Below are 17,177 nucleotides of genomic sequence, written 5' to 3'. Positions count from 1 at the left end.
GTGCCTGGCCCCGTTCTGGGGCAGGGGCCGGCCAGGGGGTCGAGGAATGAACACAGGAAACAAAAATCCTTGGGCTCTGGGAGCTCACATTTCAGTCAAAAGAGAGGGAAACAAAAGAAGGAAGACAGACACCTGGTCAGGTACATCAAGTGTGACTGAGGAAGAGACGGCGACGGCGGCGGTCTGAGCCGGGCAGAGGGGTGAGAGGCCGGGCCTGCGGCCCGTGAAGGAAGCGGGTGGGCCGGGCGCTCTGCGGAGGGCGTTCCGGGCGGGACGGGCAGTGCAAAGGCCCTGAGAGCGGGCAGGGCCTCCGGAGAACAGCGGGCTGGAGCGGGCAGGGCCTCCGGAGAACAGCGGGCTGGAGCGGGCAGGGCCTCCCGGAGAACAGCGGGCTGGAGCGGGCAGGGCCTCCCGGAGAACAGCGGGCTGGAGCGGGCAGGGCCTCCCGGAGAACAGCGGGCTGGAGCGGGCAGGGCCTCCGGAGAACAGCGGGCTGGAGCGGGCAGGGCCTCCCGGAGAACAGCGGGCTGGAGCGGGCAGGGCCTCCGGAGAACAGCGGGCTGGAGCGGGCAGGGCCTCCGGAGAACAGCGGGCTGGAGCGCACAGGAAGCCGGGGAGGCCGCGGGGGGGGGGGGGGGGGGCACATGGAGGTTCTGAGACGCAGGCAGGGCGGGCCTAACCGCAGCCCCGGCGGGTCTGAGCGGACAGTGAGCCCCTGCGTGGTTCAGTGCGGCGGCCTTGCAGGCCCTCCCGAGGCGGGCGGCCGGGGCCCAAGGTCTCCAGGTGAGACGGAGCTGCATCCCCCCGGGGGAGGTCTGCGGGAGCACGGGGGAGGGGGCGGGGGGCTGGCTGAAATGCCCACTCCTCTGGACCACTGACGTGTGGCACGGGTAACCTGAGGGACCATCTAACCCCGAGGGTCAGGAGCCCCTCCGGGGGCCCAGCGTGGGCACTTTCCGCTCGGGCGCTCCGGGCTCCTGGGTGCTCAGAGTTCCTCCTGGGAACGTGGCGCGGCCTGGTCACGGCGGCGGCCCTGCCCCGGGCGGGTTTGCCCGTCTGCCAGGCGGTGGCAGGAGCCGCAAGGCACCCGGGTCAGAGCCCTGGCCGCCAGGTGAAGCCCCGCTGGCCGGCGCTCTCCACTCCCACGGAGGTCCGGCTGCTCCCTGTGGGCACCTGGGTCCCCTCGGGGGGAGTGTGGCTGAGGAGGGACAGAGGCCGTGGTCACAGGTCAGAGGCTGGGCCGCAGCAGCACCTTCCCGGCCCTGCTCTCAGCCTCTGCGCTGGGAGCCAAGCAGGCAGCCACGAGGTGCTGCCCAGCCAGCAGCCCGGGGACGGGACAGGCTGAGCCCGCGGGGACCGCCCTGCTGGTCCTGCCCCCACGCCTGCCCCTGGGACGCAGCCTCCACACCTGCCCCGCATCCGGAACCTGCTGCCGGCCATGCCCCCCGCCAGCCGCAGTCCTGGAGGCCCCACGGGGCTGCTGGTGTCTCCAGGCGGCTTTGGGGTGCTGGCCTGACATCACACCTGCTGTGGTCCCCGAGGACCCCATGGGGGCAGCTAAGGAGGCAGGACCCTGGGGACAGCCGCCCAGCAGCCCCTCCTCCTGTGGGAATCACCTCAGGGGCTGCTGGGCCCCCCAAGAGCACCCATTGGCCCCAGGCAGCCCCCAGGCTGCTGGCCCATAGCCAGGGACTCCTGGCTACAGACGGGGCCTTGGGGCAGGGGTATCAGGGCAAAGGCCGACCGGGCTGGAGGAATGAGGTACAGCTGAATAAAGGCTCGGGGCCCCCCAAATGCCCCGAGCGTCCCCCTCAGCCACCAGCGGCCCGGCCTCAGCCGGCGCCCTGCTAGGTCCCTGTGACCTTGGCGGGCACCCGGCAGCCTGGAGGGTCTGGATGTGGCCGGGGCCTGGGCGGAGGGCCATGTGGGCTGCGGTGTGCCTTGCAGTGCTCCCAGCTCCCCCCTCCTTGCCCCTCACGTGGCTCCTGGGCCTCACGCGCCGCGCCGGGCATGCTGGCACAGGTGAGGCTGCCTGGCCAGCCCCTCCTCCTGGCGCGTCTCTTCCTCCCCGCGGGGCGGTTGTGGTGTGGAGGGAGGGACGCCCAGGCCCTCAGCCACAGGCACTCCCGGCTCTCCCACAGGGACACAGCGGCTCCGCCATGGGCAGGTGGTACCTGGGTGAGTCCCCTAAGCCCCTAAGTCCCTCCCCCTCCCAGACTCCGACCCAGGGGTGCCCCTCCTGCCCTCCCAGAGGGGCCGGGCAGGAGCGAGGGAGGCCCTCTTGGTGTCGTGCGTGCCGAGGCCTGGGCTCACTGCCCTCCCCTTCCCCTTCGCCCGTGCCTGCTGGGAAGTTAATTAAAGTCGCTGCGCTCCCGTTTCTTCATCGCACCCCGGGGGGCGAGCGCCTTCCTCACTCACAGCACCGTGAGGGTTAATGATGAGGGTTTTGTAAGCTTAGCACAGAGTTCAAAAATGCAGTATCAGCGCGCTCTCCTCATCCTCTTTCCTCTATGACCACCTGCCTGTCTCTCTATCTGTCTATCTATCATCTATCTATCTGTCATCTATCATCTATCACCTATCTATCTGTATCTATCTAATCTGTCATCTGTCATCTATCTGTATCTATCTAATCTACCATCTGTCTATCTGTCATCTATCATCTATCATCTATCTATCTATCTATATCTATCTAATCTATCATCTGTCATCTATCATCTATCAATCTATCTATCTATCTATCTATCTATCTATCTATCTATCTATCTATCATCTACTATCACCTATCTGTCCATCCATCCATCCATTTATCCATCTTTCCACCTGTGCTTGTATCCCCTATTATTCCAGGAAGACCCAGGATGGCTTGCAGCATAGACAGATGCCACGATGCCGGGAGAGCGTGCACTGAGGACAGCGGGGCCCTGGGGCGAGTGCGGGCGTGGCGGGCGCAGCCTCGGCGCCTGGGCGTCCAGCCCTGGTGTGGCCACTGAGCGGGTTTTCAGACAAGCCCCTCGGCCTCCTGCACCCATTCTTCCTGGCACGCCCAGTGGCACCCTGGCCACCCCGGCACCTCCAGGGTCCTGTGGGGAGCACAGATTCAGCCTGTTGTTTATCTGTGGAGGGAGCACGCCTGGCCTCCGGGGTCAGTGCATGCGAGTGTGACGGCCAGGCCACAGCCCTGAACGCGAGGGGAGCTGAGGGGCCTGGCTCCCGGCTGCCGGGCATCCCCTTCTCCTCGGAGGGTGCTCTCTGCGTCCAACAGCGGGCGCTCCACACGACGTGGCAGGGGCAGTGATTCCTCCGTCAGCACAGCCAGTGGCCCTGTGCCCTGGGAGGGGGCACCCCACCTCACCCACAGCCGGGGACTGAGGCACAGGGAGCCCAGTCACGTGGCAGAGGCCCTGAACTCACCCCTTGACCCCACCGCTGCTCAAGGAGGGTCCCCCGGGGGTGATGAGCCTCCCCCTGCACGGACCCCTGGCCTTGGTGCTATTGAGCATCAGCTTTTTTTGGAGGTCGATTCAATGGACTAGAACTCACCCAGCCAGGAAGCTGAGCACCTTCGGGGTGCCCAGTGCCAGGGCCCCCGAGGTAAAGAGGCCACAGCAGAGGGGGAGGGGGTATCAGAGGCGTGGGAAAGCACCTGACCTACAGCCCAGCGCCTGGCTGTCCTCTCCTCCTCCCCCTCCCCCTCATGGCTGTGCAACCTTGGGACAGAGCCCTGACCTCTCTGGGCCACGGACAACTCCCCTGGGAAACGGGGAAATAAGACAAAGCACCGGTCAGGAGCCTGCACCGTCCATTGTAAAAGCAGGGCCTTCGCCCTGTGTGAGCTTGACCCCTCTTGTGGGTTCTCCCTTGCAACCTTGAAACCTGGATGCCAACCGCCCCTAGTGGCTGGAAAGGGAAGTGCAGCGGCAGGGCGAGGCTGGGCAGGGATGGCTGAGCTCTCTGAGGTGTGAGCAGCTGGGGGGAGTTGAGAGAGGGAGGCAGCAGAGGCCTGGGGGTGTGCCCTGCCTGGAGGGCGCAGGGGGCCGGGAGGTGGGAGGGGACCGCCCTGCAGCCCGAGTACCTGGGGAAACTCGCTGAGACAGGGACCTCCACTGCTAGGTTCAGGGGCAGCTGCAGGGTGGGGCCTCCGAGGGCCTGCCCTGCCCTGGGGACAGCACACACTGACAGTTTGAATTCCCGTTTGCTGTGCCTGCGGCAGCCCCAGCAGGCCTGGTGTGGGGAGGCGCACCCTGGCCCACCCTCCTGGCCCTGCGCTCTGGAAATTTCCGTGGGGAGGGTCTGGAACCCCAGCCAGCTCCTGCCCCGCCTGCCGGGCACTCCTCACGCCCCACGGAGCCCCCTGTCCACGCCAGGCTCTCTGGGTCCCGGGTAAACATTAGCTGGCACTGTTAATGTTTAATGCCCCCACCTCATCCCGGCCACCCCGCGGCTGCCCGGCAATCTCCGGGCAGAGGCGGCGGGCGGAGGCAGCAGGATCCAGTCTACGGGGCAATGGCAGGGGTGCCCACGGCCGAGGGTGAGTGTGTGCAGACCAGATGCGTGGGGACCCAGGCGGCCTCGCTGGGACCACGTCTGGAGGGGCAGCCGGATCCCACACGCCCCCCGCCCCGGCCTCTGCCTGCCCGCACAGCGCCCTCCCTCCCCAGGGCCGCCTCCTGTGGAAGGGAATCCGCTTTAACAGGACCCCGCCTTCACCACAGCTGGAATGCAGAACCTCGGACCCCAGGGGTGCCAGCGTGGCCTGGGCGCGGGCGCCTGTCCTGGTTCCTCGTTTCCCGGCTGCCTGGGCTCAGAGCAGGAGGCAGGCGGCAGTCCGGGTGGGGGTGCTGGGGGGCAGCAGCCGCTCTGGGCTTCGGCGAGGCCCCAGTAAAGGCCCAGCCCCAGAGGGTGGCCGTCACGGAGGGGACTCGGCCTGGACGCCAGCAGGGCCTTTGCTGACTGTGGTGGCTTCTCAGACCTGTGTGGTGAGGGGCCCGTGTAGGCAGGCCTCTGACACTAACTCCCACGGGACCTTGGACGAGGCCTGAACTCGGACAGCCTCCAGGCCTCTGTGTGGGATGGACCCGCTGCCTCCCCTCAGCCTCTGTGTGGGATGGCCCGGCCTGCTGCCTCCCCTCGGCCTCTGTGTGGGATGGCCCGGCCCTCTGCCTCCCCCCGGCCTCTGTGTGGGATGGACCCGCTGCCTCCCCTCGGCCTCTGTGTGGGATGGACCCGCTGCCTCCCCTCGGCCTCTGTGTGGGGAAGGCTCAGGCCCGCTGCCTCCCCTCGGCCTCTGTGTGGGGAAGGCTCAGGCCCTCTGCCTCCCCTCGGCCTCTGTGTGGGGAAGGCTCAGGCCCGCTGCCTCCCCTCGGCCTCTGTGTGGGGAAGGCTCAGGCCCGCTGCCTCCCCTCGGCCTCTGTGTGGGGAAGGCTCAGGCCCGCTGCCTCCCCTCGGCCTCTGTGTGGGATGGACCCCCTGCCTCCCCTCGGCCTCTGGTGGCGGGCGGGCCCAGGCCGGTCCTCCCAGCTGCTTGCTCAGGCCCAGGGAGCTCACGTCGGGAAGCTGGGTTGCCAGCCCTGCGGCCTCCAGGGCACAGCTCAGCACAGCCCGGGCGGTGCCAACGTGCTCTCCCCTTCCACCTCGGGCACCACTTCCCTCGTGCCGAGGAGGGGCTCAAAGAGGGCAGGAGTGGGGCCTCGCCGTGGCGGGGAGCTATGGCTGCCTGCCAGGTCCCCAAGGACGAGTGCGCCCAGTTCCAGGGCCGAGGGCGGGGCTGCCGGCTGCTGCGGGCACTTCTGTGCCAGGGTGGGTGCCAGGGCGAAGGCCCGGGCGAGGCAGCAGGAGGCAGGGCTGCCCAGGTCTCCTTCCTTCCGACTCTGAGAGGCAGCCCAGCAAGAGGGTGAAGTCCCTCCGTCCTCACACCACGTTCTGGGTTCCAGCCCCAGGGCCGCCCCCTCCCCGCGGCTGCTGGACCATCAGTGCCCGCGGCTCCCGAGGACGGGGCGGCCTGGCACACGGGGCCGTGTGGCAATGTCTCTTCAACCAGCCTGCTCCCGCGGAGAGCAGCTCAGAGAGAAGCATCTACAGGGGTCCTCAAACTTTTCAAACGGGGGGCCAGTTCACTGTCCCTCAGACCGTGGGAGGGCCGGACTGTAGTTTAAAAAAAACTATGAACAAATTCCTATGCACACTGCACATATCTTATTTTGAAGTAAAAAAACAAAACGGCAAAAACACCCGCATGTGGCCCGCGGGCCGTGGTTTGAGGGCGCCTGATCTAGAAGCCTGGTTCAGGACCGTCCTGCCTCCGGCCTTCCTGGGATTTCAGACGAGCCTCCCAACTGGGCTTCAGCTCCCTCCCCCTCCTGTCCGTCCGTCCGTCCGCCTCGCAGATGTCGAGGCCTTTTCCTGCTTTGTGTGCACCCGGAGGGGGCGGCCCTCCCAGCGCCAGGCGGCGCGTGGCTGCTCAGCGTTTGGTCCCGGCTGGGCTGGCCGCATCCTTGTCCTTCCGAGGCAGCCCTGGCAGAGGTGTTCGCCCACCGCCAGCCTCCTCTCCCGGGGACTCCCCTCACCAGCCCCCTCTTGCCCACTGGGCTCTGGGGGTGTGGGGCGGGGACAGAGCCCCACGTGTCTGTGGCTGGAACACCCCACGTCGTGACCTGCCCTCCCCTGTCTCTCCAGGTGGCAGCCCTGCGGGGGACGTGGACCCGTTCCACTACGGTAAGCCTGGTGCCCCTCCTGCTCCCCCACTGTTCGCCCAGCCCTCCCCGCCTGGGCGGTGACCCCGCCTTCCCCAGGGACGGGGCGGGGGTCTGCCAGCTGGGCTGCAGGAAAGGGTGTCTGTAACCCACCCTCCCTGCCTCTCCGTCTCCAGACTACGAGGCCGTCCGCAAAGGGGGCCTGATCTTTGCCGGCCTGGCCTTCGTGGTGGGGCTCATCATCATCCTCAGTAAGTGGGGCTGCCTCGTGTTAGGGTGCAGGGGGCACGTCCTTCCTGAGCCCCTGCCTCCCGGCGGGGGGACCCCTCTCCCCTGTCCAGGCCCTGGGGGAGGAGTGACTCTCTCCTTCCCAACCTCCCTTCCCCTCCCTTCCTCTCTCCTCCCTGCCCTGGGCTGGATGTGGGGACCCAGCAACGCCCTGATGCAGGGAGGCATCTTGGGGTGTCTCCCTGCTTGGTCCTTGGACCACACAGAGGAGGTTCCATCTTTCTAAAGTGCACCCTAACCCAGCTGGTGTGGGCCAGTGGTCGAGTGTCGACCTAGGAACCAGGAGGTCAGAGTTCGATTCCGGTCAGGGCACATGCCCGGGTTGCGGGCTCGATCCCCAGTGTGGGGCGTGCAGGAGGCAGCCGATCAATGGTTCTCTCTCATCATTGATGTTTCTCTCTCTCTCCCCCTCTCCCTTCCTCTCTGAAATAAAAAGATATAGAAAAAGAAAAAATGAAATAAAGTGTACCCTCCAGGGGACCCAGGAGCTGCCAGGATGGGCGACTGGCTCCCTCTGACGCTGGGAGGGTCCCCCATAAGTGGAGGGGGGCAGGGAAGGGAGGTTCCCTCTACTAGCCTCTACCGGACACTCACACCCTCAGGTCCGGCACGTTCTTGGCCTGAGCTACCTCCAGCCCATTTACTCTTCTCAGCCTCCCTGGCCACGCCTGTCCCATTCTCCAGATGAGAAAGTGGGCTCACCCTGCAGGGTCAGCGACTTGCCCACGGGCTCCCAGCCGCTCAGAGCAGAGCTGGTTCAGCTGCACCCGGGGGTGCCTACCCTGCACCCACTCCCACCTGCTGCTGGGAAGCCTGGGTGGCTGGGAGCTGAGGTCGGGGGCCCTGCTGCCGGTTCACGTGGAACCCCAGCTCCCGGGGCCAGAGCTGCTCCGCTGTGGAGTAGGGGTGATCCCCTGCCCCCCTAAGGTGGAAGCAGGCACGCAGAGGGGCCGACGTGGGCCGCGGGTTCCGGGGACGGCAGGGACAGGGACAAGAAGGATGCGTTGATTTGTTTTGATGCAACCAGAAGAAAAATACCCGGAAATGCGCTGAGTGGACAGAGACGGATGGTGTCCCGGGACCTAAGGCGCCGGGCAGCGCTCTCCACCCCGGCTCTGTCTGCAGACCTGTGCCCGGCTCCCAGGGCCCCTGGAGGCGGCACAGGGTGGAGCTGAGCTCACAGGCGGAGGCAGCACCGAGGACTCCCGCCGGCGGTCTCCAAGGTCCACTGAGCAGCTACTCTGTGCCCAGCACGGGGCTAAGGGCATTGCCAGGGCCCAGGGCCACCGTGGACCCACTGAGTCGGTGCTCGCTGACCGACAGATTGCCCTGGGCCTGGCCTGGCCTGGCCCTCTGTGCGGCCGGCAGGGGGGCGGGAAGGGCCAGAGCTGAGTCTCCAGGGGAGGAGGCCTCCTGGAAGTGAGGGGCCCACGGGAACCCACCGCTTTTCTCTTTAAGGCAAAAGGCTGCGCTGCGGGGGCAAAAGGAAGCACCGGTGAGTGCCTGCAGGGGGCCGAGGTGGGCGGGACGAGGCGGGTCTCTGAGGCCCGTTAGGAAGGGTCCCCAACCTCAGGGCCCTAGACTTCCCATCTCCCCACTGGCCTCTCACCCGCCTCCTCTCCTCCCCACCCAGGCCGGGCGCCGACGAGGAGCTGTGATGGCAGGTGCGCGGGAAGGGCTGGGCGGGCGCCGGGTGGCCGTGGAGGAAGGAGAGGGTTTGGGGCTGGGCGGGAGAGTGGTAGGGCGTCCATTCATCCACCAGGCGCCTGTCACCCATCGTGCGTTTCAAATGATGGCCAAGTGCCTGGCAGGCGTGTGCGGCCAAGGGGGCTGCAGAGATGCCCTGGAGAAAGGTGAGAGAAATCAGGAAAGACGGGAAATCCTGGCCTGGCCCGTGGCTGCCCACACCCTGCCTTTGTCTTCCAGAACCGGCCAGGCCACCGCCGCCGCAGGCCCCTGTCCCCGGCGGGCCAGGCCCTCGGGCTGAAGGGAGCACCGGGCTTCGTGGAAACCCTGGAGGGCCCCCTCCCCGCAGTGCAGCCTTTTCCTAATAATAAAGCTGAGCTCAGACTTGGCTTCTTCGCCGCCTCGCTCCCGCCTCTCCCTTAGCCGCCCCGGCTCCCTCCTCCAGGTGGGGGTGCGATACAGCCTGGTCTCCGGCTCTCCCATTCATGGTAAGAGCCCGCACGCCTCTCCTTGCCCCGAATCACCACGCGCCGGACGCGGACTCAGCCCGTCTTCCAATGCCAGGCCGAGAGGGACCAGGATCCAAAGGCCACAGGCTCAGAGCTGCTGGGGCCGCTGGCCAGGCCTGGGTGCCGCTTGGAGGCGCCCGCTGCAGGCTGCTGTGCACCGGCCTGGGCTGCCCAACCTGCAGCAGGTGGTGGCCACACTATGCGCCATCTCCCCACGTGCACCCACATGCCAGGCCGGTGCTCTGCCGCCCAGCACGTGCTCTCCCCTGCCGGCCTCCTGACCCTGGTGCTGAGCCCCAGCCACGCTTTCTCTGCTCTGGCTCATCGAGGCCTTCCTCCCCCCCACCCCCACCCCATGTATCTGTATTTGGGTGCTGGTTTGGTTGATCCCAGGACGAGGGGCTAGGGAGTGAGTAGTGAGGGGGTCTTGTTACCACTTCCTGCAGGCCCTGTCCATCCCGGCGGGCCCCGGTCAAGACAGCTTCGGCCCAAGGTGGTCAGGCTGGCCCTCTCGCACGCCCACTTCCTAACGCCTGTGGGCCTGCAGTGCCCCAGCCCCCCCGTGGGCAGCGTCGGCCCTCCCCCTGCCTTCCCCACGGAGGCCTTCAGGGGGCTGGAGGGATGGCGGGTCCTGGCACCACCTGGTGTCCAGTTTCCTCCTTTGGGTCTGCAGGCCTCCGAGGCAGGGGAGGGGAGGACTGGCCGGGAAGCCACGTCGGTAGCAAGTGTGCGGAGTTTAAAGTGACCGGGGGGCCTGGCTGGCGTGGCTCAGTGGTTGAGCGTCGACCTATGAACCAGGAGGTCACGGTTCAGGCTCGATCCCCAGTGTGGGGTGTGCAGGAGGCAGCCGATCAAAGACTCTCTCTCATCACTGATGTTTCTATTTCTGTCTTCCTCTCCCCTCCTCTCTGAAATCAATGAAAACATATTTAAAAATAAAATAAAATGAGCAGGGTGGTTTGGGCAGCAGAGGCAGGGTGAGACACCATTCCACGTGAGAATGGAGCTCTCTGTCTTACCCGCTGCCCCGGACCCAGCCCACAGCCACACAGAGCCCCAGGCCTGAACACAGACCGTCCTTCAGAGAGCGAAGGAGAGCCCCCTCCTCAGAAGGTGCCCTGCAGGGGGCGCTGTGACAAACAGAATGTGAGGGGCCAAGCCCTGCATAGAACTGTGTTCTTATCCACGAGATGGGCACACGTGGGCTGTCCATGGCCGTGGGGGATGGGACAGGAAAGGGGGGTCCCCTGCGGGCTTTCAGGGGCTCCTGCAGCTTCCTGGATGAGCAGCAGCACCCACAGGAAGAGGCCCGTGGCCGCAGGGGAGAACGCAGCGGCGGGAGGGGAGTGTTTGCACACAGGCCCCGCGTCTGCCGGCTGCGCTGGAGGGAGACGGCCCCTCTCTGTCGCTGCTGCAAACCCTCCATCCCAGGGAACCCGAGGCGCCGTGGGGACCAGGGCGTCTGCCGGAGGACCTGGGGTGCTGCTCAGCCGCCAGACACCCAGCACCTCCAGGCCTGCGGACTGTCCACCTGGTCTGGCGCCTGACAAGCTGCAGGCGCTCTGGAGAGCGGCCGTGCTAGAGCCAGGGACCCAGTGGCATCCTGCCGACCTGGACCCGCTCCCGGCCCTGGCCCTTCCCGTCACTTCCCTTCCCTTCCCATGAAGGTCTCGTGGACGGGAGCTACTAGACTCTCGTTTCCCTTGGGGACCTTCCACAACCCATGCAAATGGAATCACGGAGTAGCCCAGCCTGAGAAGGGATTGGATGCATTTCTCTCCATCACAACAGCGACAGAAACGGCCTGTCTGAGGGCCTGCAGTTCCCATCCTCACCACCAGAGGGGGCGCGTGTCCTACTGGAACTCTTCAAACCTGGGTTTTCCACCCTCTTGCTTAGGGCTGGGCGGGGAAGGAGCGGGGGGGGGAGGGGGGGGGGGAGGGAGGAGGACCGGGGCGTGGGGGGGGGGGCAGGTGGCTTTGCAGGGAGGAGGGGCCCCCAGAATGGTCTGCCAGGAGGCCAGGTTCCTGAGAGAGCCCTGAGCTCGCCTCCTTCCCTTGCACCCCTCAGGGGCACCGCGCCCTCCTGCGGGGTGATCCTAGGCCAGCCCTCGCTTGTTCTGGGAAGTGGGGAGTGCGGAGGTCTGCACCTTCCTCAGGGCTGGGGACCCACAGCCTCCAACCAGCAGTCTGAGTTCCTCAGCATCAGGAGCAGGACATTATGTGGTGCAGGGGGAGGGGTTGGGGCCTGAACAGGCTTCTTGACGCAGCTGCAGAGTCTGACTCAATGTTTGGGGCCTGGAGGAGGGGGGTGGAAACCCCCAGGTGAACTTAGTGGGAAATCACTGGTCTGGTAGGTGGGCAGGGCTGAGGCGGGGCCTGAGCAGCATGGTGGCCAGACCTAGGAGTGGGGGTGGGAGGTCCCTGAGAGCTCAGCTGGACCTGCTGTGTAGGGGCGGGCAGGCAGCCCCCCTGCCCCAGAGCTCCTCCCCACTGCTCCCTCCCCCCTCCAGGGAGTGTTTTCTGGACCCCGAGGCCTGGGCTGGCCTCGGACACGGGGCCTGGGGCCCTCTGAGCCTGCCCGCCCCTGTGGAGGAGCAGGTACAGACCCAGGGCGGGCAGGAGCGGGCACTGGGAGCCCACCAGCCCACACCCCTGTCTACTGCCCAGTCTCCCCCCCCTGCACCCTTTAATGCATGGGCGCTCACACATGTGGGGTGGGGAGGGCAGAGAAGGAGCCTGGGCAGAAGGGGGCAGGAGGTCCCCTCTCTGGGCCCGATGGGCACCCCGGCTGGTGGCGGGAGGGTGGGGCTTTCTCCGGGTACTGGGTTCGCCTCGGGAGAACCAGAGGCGTGGACTGGAATGGATGACCTCTGACCCCACAGGCGTTGACATCTTTTCCGGAGGGAGGGCGCCCCTGGCATAAGCCTCTGGTTTTTCTAAACTTCGGGACCTTGGGGAGGCCCTGCAAGCAATCTCAACTCCCCCAGCGGAGCAAGAAGGAGGCCCCCCAAAACGCACCCTGGGCATCTCCCCTGGCGCTACCGCTGCTCAGGAGTGGGCCCCCCGGGCAGATGGTGGAGGGTGAAGGGGCTGTGGTGAAGGGGGGCCCAGGGCAGGGGGTGCTGAGTCTCCCCTCAGCCGTGTTCTGCCCCCCCCTCACTCCTGGGCCCCGAGTGGCGGCTGCTGCTGGAGAGATGGACCGTCTCCCTGTTGACCTTCGGCCCCGGCAGCTGAGCCGCGTGCGATTCAGCCAGACCCAGTCCTTGCCTGGCCAGGGGGCGGGGCAAAGGCCACGGCCACCAGCCAGTCCTGCATCGTGGGGAGTCCCTGGCCTGGGCCTCGATCCAGGGCCCCGGCAGCCCCGCTCAGGGGCCTTGGGAAGGCAGGGCCGAGCCGGCCGGGCTGGGAGAGCGGGCGCAGGGCCCAGCCTTTGGGAGAGCTGCGCTCAGCCTCGGCTCCTTCCCCCGGGTGGCGGACGGAGCCTCCCAGACAGGGGCCCTTCCTTGTTGCTGGAGGAGTGACAGAGGCCGGGAGAGATCCCTTAGACCCGGGACGTGGTGCCGGAGGAGTGACAGAGGCCGGGAGAGATCCGTTAGACCCGGGACGTGGTGCCAGAGGAGTGACAGAGGCCAGGAGAGATCCGTTAGACCCGGGACGTGGTGCCGGAGGAGTGACAGAGGGCCGGGAGAGATCCCTTAGACCCGGGACGTGGTGCCGGAGGAGTGACAGAGGCCGGGAGAGATCCCTTAGACCCGGGACGTGGTGCCGGAGGAGTGACAGAGGCCGGGAGAGATCCCTTAGACCCGGGACGTGGTGCGGGAGGAGTGACAGAGGCCGGGAGAGATCCGTTAGACCCGGGACGTGGTGCCGGAGGAGTGACAGAGGCCGGGAGAGATCCGTTAGACCCGGGACGTGGTGCCGTAGGAGTGACAGAGGCCGGGAGAGATCCGTTAGACCCGGGACGTGGTGCCGGAGCAGTGACAGAGGCCGGGAGAGATCCGTTAGAACCGGGACGTGGTGCCGGAGCAGTGACAGAGGCCGGGAGAGATCCGTTAGAACCGGGACGTGGTGCCGGAGGAGTGACAGAGGCCGGGAGAGATCCCTTAGACCCGGGACGTGGTGCCGGAGGAGTGACAGAGGCCGGGAGAGATCCGTTAGACCCGGGACGTGGTGCCGGAGCAGTGACAGAGGCCGGGAGAGATCCGTTAGACCCGGGACGTGGTGCCGGAGCAGTGACAGAGGCCGGGAGAGATCCGTTAGAACCGGGACGTGGTGCCGTAGGAGTGACAGAGGGTCCGGGAGAGATCCGTTAGACCCGGGACGTGGTGCCGGAGGAGTGACAGAGGCCCGGGAGAGATCCGTTAGAACCGGGACGTGGTGCCGGAGGAGTGACAGGGGCCGGGAGAGATCCGTTAGAACCGGGACGTGGTGCCGGAGGAGTGACAGAGGCCGGGAGAGATCCGTTAGACCTGGGACGTGGTGCCGGAGGAGTGACAGAGGCCGGGAGAGATCCGTTAGACCTGGGACGTGGTGCCGGAGGAGTGACAGAGGCCCGGGAGAGATCCGTTAGAACCGGGACGTGGTGCCGGAGGAGTGACAGGGGCCGGGAGAGATCCGTTAGAACCGGGACGTGGTGCCGGAGGAGTGACAGAGGGTCCGGGAGAGATCCGTTAGACCCGGGATGTGGTGCCGGAGGAGTGACAGAGGCCGGGAGAGATCCCTTAGACCCGGGACGTGGTGCCGGAGGAGTGACAGAGGCCGGGAGAGATCCGTTAGACCCGGGACGTGGTGCCGGAGGAGTGACAGAGGCCGGGAGAGATCCGTTAGACCCGGGACGTGGTGCCGGAGGAGTGACAGAGGCCGGGAGAGATCCCTTAGACCCGGGACGTGGTGCCGGAGGAGTGACAGAGGCCGGGAGAGATCCCTTAGACCCGGGACGTGGTGCCGGAGGAGTGACAGAGGCCGGGAGAGATCCGTTAGACCCGGGACGTGGTGCCGGAGGAGTGACAGAGGCCGGAAGAGATCCGTTAGACCCGGGACGTGGTGCGGGAGGAGTGACAGGGGCCGGGAGAGATCCGTTAGACCCGGGACGTGGTGCCGGAGGAGTGACAGGGGCCGGGAGAGATCCGTTAGACCCGGGACGTGGTGCCGGAGGAGTGACAGAGGCCGGGAGAGATCCGTTAGACCCGGGACGTGGTGCCGTAGGAGTGACAGAGGCCCGGGAGAGATCCGTTAGACCCGGGATGTGGTGCCGGAGGAGTGACAGAGGCCGGGAGAGATCCGTTAGACCCGGGACGTGGTGCGGGAGGAGTGACAGGGGCCGGGAGAGATCCGTTAGACCCGGGACGTGGTGCCGGAGGAGTGACAGGGGCCGGGAGAGATCCGTTAGAACCGGGACGTGGTGCCGCTTCAGCCTGGCAGACACACGGGGGTCGGGAGGCGACCTAGGAGGCAGGGTGGGCGTCACCCTGCCAGGCCCTGGCACAGGCTGTGGGCGGCGGTTCCCAGCCTGGAGGGCAGGTCCGCTCTGGCCCTGGGGCTGCGGCCCTGACCGGGTGCCACCCCCTCCGGGGCCTCCCCGCACTGCCCTGGGTGCGGTCCTTCAGCTCCTTCCACTTGGTGCCCTTTTCAGGAACCTCCCACCGTGGCCCCCAGGGCGCCCATCTGTCACCAGTTCCCAGGTGAGCGCGGGGGGGGGGGGGGTGGGGGCGGCTCCAGGCTGGGCGGCCCTCCGGCCAGCACGTCCCCTGCAGCTCAGCACGGCCTAGGCCGCGGGAAGGCACAGAGCGGGCCGGCCGGGGCTGCCCTGTGTGACCTTCAGAGCCATGGTCTGTCTCCGGACTTGGCTGTGGGAAAAGCAAACAGGACAAACCCCCAGGCACGGCCTCCACGGGAGGGGCTCCGGGGGGGTGAGGGGAGCTGAGGCCCCCCCTCCTCCCTCCTCCCCGAGAGCGCTGGGCTTGGGTGTGCACGTGTGGACACGGGTGCAACACACACACATCACACACACCACACACACCACACACACACCACACACACACACCACACACACCACACACACACCACACACACCACACACACACCACACACACCACACACACACCACACACACACCACACACACACACACACCACACACACACCACACACACCACACACATCACACACGCACATCACACACACACACACCACACACACACACACCACACATACCACACACACACACACACCACACATACCACACACACACACCACACACACACACACCACACACACACACACCACACACACACCACACACACCACACACACACCACACACACACCACACACACCACACACACACCACACACACCACACACACACCACACACACACCACACACACCACACACACACCACACACACACCACACACACCACACACACACCACACACACACCACACACACCACACACACCACACACACACACACCACAATACCACACACACACACACCACACATACCACACACACACCACACACACACACACCACACACACACACACACCACACACACACACACACACACACACACCACACACACACATATACACACACCACACACACACATTCTTCTCGGGACCGAGCTTGGGCGGGGCCCAGAGGCAGAGGGCCCGGGTCTACCCCAGGTGGCGGTCCCGGGAGAGGGGGCACACCACACGGCCGTCGGCCAGCTCCGCGCGCCCGGCTCTCTGGAGATCAGTGGAGGCTGGTCCAGGGCTACTGGCTGGGGAGAGAGGGTTTGTGAGAAAGTGTCCTGATTGTGTGAGAGTGTGTCCATGAGTGAGTGTGTGTGTATATGTGGGTGTGTACATGAGTGAGTGTGTCCATGAGTAAGTGTGTGTGTATATGTGGGTGTGTACATGAGTGAGTGTGTCCATGAGTGAGTGTGTGTGTATATGTGGGTGTGTACATGAGTGAGTGTGTCCATTGGTGAGTGTGTGTGTATATGTGGGTGTGTACATGAGTGAGTGTGTCCATGAGTGAGTGTGTGTGTATATGTGGGTGTGTCCATGAGTGAGTGTGTCCATTGGTGAGTGTGTGTGTATATGTGGGTGTGTCCATGAGTGAGTGTGTCCATGAGTGAGTGTGTGTGTATATGTGGGTGTGTACATGAGTGTGTCCATTGGTGAGTGTGTGTGTATATGTGGGTGTGTCCATGAGTGAGTGTGTCCATGAGTGAGTGTGTGTGTATATGTGGGTGTGTCCATGAGTGAGTGTGTCTATGAGTGAGTGTGTGTGTATATGTGGGTGTGTACATGAGTGTGTCCATTGGTGAGTGTGTGTGTATATGTGGGTGTGTCCATGAGTGAGTGTGTCCATGAGTGAGTGTGTGTGTATATGTGGGTGTGTACATGAGTGAGTGTGTCCATTGGTGAGTGTGTGTGTATATGTGGGTGTGTCCATGAGTGAGTGTGTCCATGAGTGAGTGTGTGTGTGTATATGTGGGTGTGTACATGAGTGAGTGTGTCCATGAGTGAGTGTGTGTGTGTATATGTGGGTGTGTACATGAGTGAGTGTGTCCATGAGTGAGTGTGTGTGTATATGTGGGTGTGTACATGAGTGTGTCCATTGGTGAGTGTGTGTGTATATGTGGGTGTGTCCATGAGTGAGTGTGTCCATGAGTGAGTGTGTGTGTATATGTGGGTGTGTCCATGAGTGAGTGTGTCTATGAGTGAGTGTGTGTGTATATGTGGGTGTGTACATGAGTGTGTCCATTGGTGAGTGTGTGTGTATATGTGGGTGTGTACATGAGTGAGTGTGTCCATTGGTGAGTGTGTGTGTATATGTGGGTGTGTCCATGAGTGAGTGTGTCCATTGGTGAGTGTGTGTGTATATGTGGGTGTGTACATGAGTGAGTGTGTCCATTGGTGAGTGTGTGTGTATATGTGGGTGTGTCCATGAGTGAGTGTGTCCATGAGTGAGTGTGTGTGTGTATATGTGGGTGTGTACATGAGTGAGTG

The 17,177-nt window shown here is 64.9% G+C and overlaps 1 protein-coding gene across 1 annotated transcript in view; it reads left to right on the top strand.

The window, feature by feature from the left end:
• LOC307110221 (FXYD domain-containing ion transport regulator 6-like) overlaps positions 1-10,345 on the top strand; it is a 53,839-nt gene extending 43,494 nt beyond the window's left edge. Inside the window, exons 7-13 of the mRNA XM_079789203.1 lie at positions 2,142-2,178; positions 4,467-4,531; positions 6,676-6,714; positions 6,869-6,943; positions 8,439-8,475; positions 8,614-8,644; positions 8,907-10,345. Of these exons, the coding sequence (XP_079645329.1) occupies positions 2,142-2,178; positions 4,467-4,531; positions 6,676-6,714; positions 6,869-6,943; positions 8,439-8,475; positions 8,614-8,638 (278 nt within the window). The 3' untranslated portion in view covers positions 8,639-8,644; positions 8,907-10,345. The remainder of the gene's footprint in view (positions 1-2,141; positions 2,179-4,466; positions 4,532-6,675; positions 6,715-6,868; positions 6,944-8,438; positions 8,476-8,613; positions 8,645-8,906) is intronic.
• The last annotated feature ends 6,832 nt before the right edge of the window (positions 10,346-17,177 follow it).

The sequence above is a fragment of the Cnephaeus nilssonii genome, assembly GCF_951640355.1.
Source record: "Cnephaeus nilssonii genome assembly, chromosome: 13".
In the NCBI taxonomy this organism is placed as follows: domain Eukaryota; kingdom Metazoa; phylum Chordata; class Mammalia; order Chiroptera; family Vespertilionidae; genus Cnephaeus; species Cnephaeus nilssonii.
The sequence above is the reverse complement of the archived record's forward strand: the minus strand, read 5'-3'. Positions and strand labels throughout refer to the sequence as shown.